This window comes from Arachis ipaensis, chromosome B04 (assembly GCF_000816755.2).
Source record: "Arachis ipaensis cultivar K30076 chromosome B04, Araip1.1, whole genome shotgun sequence".
In the NCBI taxonomy this organism is placed as follows: domain Eukaryota; kingdom Viridiplantae; phylum Streptophyta; class Magnoliopsida; order Fabales; family Fabaceae; genus Arachis; species Arachis ipaensis.
Window position 1 is genome coordinate 85,113,006 of NC_029788.2, and position 4,399 is coordinate 85,117,404.

At 31.5% G+C, this 4,399-nt stretch overlaps 1 protein-coding gene across 1 annotated transcript in view; it reads right to left on the minus strand.

Annotated features, from left to right (window-relative positions):
• The window catches only part of LOC107637838 (RHOMBOID-like protein 2), a 28,492-nt gene extending 24,611 nt beyond the window's left edge, over positions 1 to 3,881 (minus strand). Inside the window, exons 1-2 of the mRNA XM_016341124.2 lie at positions 3,187 to 3,881; positions 2,320 to 2,483 (exon numbers count right to left, since the gene is read on the minus strand). Coding sequence (XP_016196610.1) covers positions 2,320 to 2,483; positions 3,187 to 3,500 — 478 coding nt within the window. The 5' untranslated portion in view covers positions 3,501 to 3,881. The remainder of the gene's footprint in view (positions 1 to 2,319; positions 2,484 to 3,186) is intronic.

The window sequence follows — 4,399 nt, forward strand, 5'->3', positions numbered from 1 at the left end:
TATCAAATTAGATGATTAAACATTATTAAATATTGATTAGAAAATTAAATTATTATTGGCGTCCAATTGTTTGGTTGATATATTTGTTAGTGTGCAGGAAGAAAATAAAATTGTTCCTTGGCCCAAGTGATGAAAGCCTAGCTTGGTTACTAAATATATTTAGCCTAATAATAATTGATCACTTCAAGTGACTGAATATTAAAAGAGAAAGAGGATCCAAAGAGACCCATATCATAAGCCCACTAAACAATATTGAATGATCAAAAGAAGGAATCCAAAGGTTCTCAAAGTAAGCCACGGTTACCTACTACATGGTGGAATGGAATTCAAAATTCAAATTGATTAATTGCATGCATAGGTAATCGAAACTCAAAATTAAATTGGGTTTAATATTACATTAAAAGTTTTGTCTCTTCTCTCTCTCCTCTCTCTTGCTTCAATCACATCACTCATTCAAATAAGAAGAAAGAAGAAAAACAGTGGCTGAACAATTAAAAGGAAGAAAATCAAATTGGCCCAAAACTTTAGAAACTCATTCGGTGATCACAAGAAAAGGGGTTCAATTTGCAAAAGTCTTCATGTCTTGGTAATTGGAACTAGAAATTAAATTGAGTTTAATTTCCTTCAAAGCTTCCACCAAAAGCTTCACCATTCTTTCTCTTCTCTCTCCTCTCTCTTGTCTTTCGATCACATCCATAAGAGGAAAAAGAAGATTGAAGTTATCAGAAGAAAAAGTAAAATAACAGAGAAGCCTATGAAAAAAAGGTTATGAAGAAGGAAGATCTGAAGTAAGGCCTAGCAAGATTTTTGCCATTGAAGGCAAGATTTGAAGAAAAGCTTTAAGATTTTTCATACCAAAAAAAGAAAGTATCTGCCTCTATCAAAGAGGAAGATCTCAGTTGCAAAAGTTCATTTCCATTTTTGTTCATCAAAGAAAGAAGGTAGCCACCGAGCTACACGTAGGAAGAAGCAAATATGGAAAGCAAGAAGCTGTCTTGGGTCACAGGTTCATCAAGGGTCGAAGTTCTTTCTTGGAGTCAAAGTCAAGATCAAGGGTTCAGATTGAAAAAGGTTAATGAAAAGGGTTGAGAGAGGTATATGCATGTTGGTTTTTGGTTTTTCCTCTCTCTTCTCTTTGTCCGAACCGCGGTTGTTTGTTGGATAAGATGTTGCTGGGTTGGTTGAACTGGTTTCAACCTTGGAAGCTTCCCCTTCTATATTAAGGGTGAACGGCCAAGAGTTGGAATTAAGGAGAAAAAGTGAAAGCACAAAGTTCTCATAGCTACCCAAGCTTCCTGAGTTCTTCTACTCCTTCAATGAGTTTCATTTTAGTTTCTTTTTCTTAGTATTGTTTGTCTGAGTCTCATGGTAAAAGGCAAATATGGTGAGGTTTGTAAGAAAAAGACAGTGATCAATATTAGAGAAAAAGCCATAGATGTCTCAGAGTTTCTTTGTACATTTGTTTGTTGTGTTTCATGTTCCTGTGGGATTTTCTTGCAAGTTGGGTTAGCACTTTGCGGTTGAAAGCTTGGTAAGAGTCCAAGTCAAGTTCAAATTTGGGGATAGAATATGGATTTGTCCCAAATAGGATTGAGTAGATCCTAAGGAAGAATTGGTGTTTGTAATTTGATGATTATAGTGAAATTCCGTCACTGTTGTGATGGAGACTGAATGTAGCCTGCATTGCACTTAGCAGCTGAACCAGGATATATTGGGTGTGATTCTCTCTTTCTCTTCTACTCCTATTTTGTTTCTGTTGCGTTGGAGACAAAAATGAAAAATATCTCCTAACCCGTTACGAGACAAAAAGAATATGTCTCTTGACTTGTTATAAGACAAAAGCAGAAATATCTCTTGAAGTTTCTTTGAAAAAACAGAAATTAATATTCAGCAAAAAATGAGCTAAAATTCAACACTCCATTCTCTTAGCCACTGATTACCATCAAAATGTATGAGCTAAATTTAAAAATTAATTAATATATGGAGTTATTTAGACTTTTTAATTTTGATAAACATAATCTAATATTGAAAAGTTTTATCTTAAATACTTTTAAAAATACATTTATTTTTTAAAAAATACAAATATAAACACATAATAATTGTTTTTATTTACCAAATACAAAAATAAAAATTTTGTTCTTTTGCACTTTTTTAGAAAGCTTTACAAAGTGTTAGTCACTAACTTGAGTAAGTTCATTTTACTTAACTAATCAAATTATATTGTGGTGATTCAAAAATGTTATGTAAATAAAAATATCAGCCACCAAATCACTCAATACATATATGTTTTTTAATTCATTTTTAATTATTCACACGTACCAAACCCAAACTCTTGCTCAAGCCGAACTCCAATGATTATAATGCCAAACATATTTGCCAATAAGTGGAACACCCCTCCATGTAACCATATGCATGTGATGAGGCGCCAAACCTGCTTTCTGTAAACCACTTTTTGCACGTCCAAAGCCCCCATTTTATCTAGCCTGAAAATCAACTAGTAGTTTAGTCACAATATACAAATTATATCTTTTCTGAATATTTATCCCATATTTTTTCCAATAGCATTTCAATATCTCTCTATTTTATGTTTTGAAACACTACCAAACACAATTTTATAAAACTAAATGTTATTAGTCTATTCTCAAGTTATCTGTCATTTTATCTAATTACACATGTTAAAAAATCTAAAATCAAAACATGTTAAATTTACAAACTATTCTTATTTTAAAAATAAACATCTTAAATATGGAAAATACATCATGGTAATTTACATTAACTTGATATTAATTTAAGGTTATAATTGATAATTCAATAAAACATTTTGTATAAAACAAATAAGAATGACAATATTGTGAAAACAAAACAAATTAAAATGTCCCAAATAACAATAATTTGATTTAAGACAAGTGTTAGAGAGCCAATTTTTTTCCAATAAACGTTAATTAATTTTTTTAAAATTATTATATTTATCTCAAATTCAAATTCAAGACCCTAAATAATAAACTCTTAATTGAGTTAATTCTAAATTCTAAATTTTGAAAAATGAAAGAAATTTTAGAGTTGAAAAAGAAAAAATTAATTAATATTAACTAACTAAAAGTTGATTCCTGTATTTTCTCTTAATTCAATTCAAAGCAGATCAAGTATTCAAAAGAACAAATCAAAGAAGCATGACCGAAAGCTCACGTGAATCTGGAAGGCCCAAGAAGGGGATTCTCATCCAAGGACTGAAAGCAGAAACGGCCAAGGAACCTGGCAATGCAGGAATATGAATTCTTGGGACAATTGTTGACATACATGGTGATGATGAACACAAACACATTTGCAATGACAAAGGTTGGTATCAACCAAGAAACCCATTTCATGAAATGCTTCACTTCCTTGTTTTCAACTGTAACTGCTTCTTTTGAAGGCATAGGTGGGTCTATCTCCACAGGGAGCACCATAGTCCTGCTCCTCCTAGAGTTTACACTTAGAGATGGTGGTGCCTCTTCCTCCATACACAATAATGAAACTCTTCAGTTAAAAAGAAATCCAAGTAATTGAACTACTATTCAGACCAATTATGATTGAACTCTAGACATAGCTTGCATTATAGCAAAATGGTAATAAGGCAATGAATGAACGAAGAAATTAAAGATGATTGATAATTTGTGAAGTCAAACGTTAATGGGCAACTTTTATCTTGTTGCACACTTTGTTAGAGCGGTTTTGTTGGGTTGTGGTTGGAGTTTTTCTTCGCTGAGAAATGAACAGAGCGTTTTCCAACATATATAACAATGTTTCATGCTATATGGTTGTTGGAACAAGTAAACAATGAACAAAATAATTAATAATTAATGGCATTGTTTTTAATCAAATTGACATTTGGATGCTTAAAGTTTAGAGACAAAAACAGAATCATTATCACTGGATTACATGACATATATAAGATACAGAGAAAGAGGTGAATTTTGAATGTGGTTGATTCCATGAATCCAGCCATAACAAACAAAAGTTTTGGGGGTACATGACGTAGAGGTAATTATTAATTTAGGGTAACTAGATTGGCTGAAATTTAAACCAGTATTTAATTAAAGAGATATGCTGTGTAAACAACTTCAATTTTTTTTTAACAACATCGGGTCTGACTTAACCAAAAGTGTTATTGAAAAAATATGTAGGATTGTCATTTTATTGTCTAAAAATTTAAATATTTTGTTTTTAGATGGTTCAGAACGAGTTCGACTCAAAAATGGGGAAAATAAAATCACCAATAAAACTACTTACTCTTTTCAACATTTTATCAAGAGTAGGATAGATATAGGGAAAATCTAACTAAATAAATAAAAAAGACCCAACATATATAATTAATCTACCAACATATCATCCCACACAAACCTACTCATTAAGATCATTT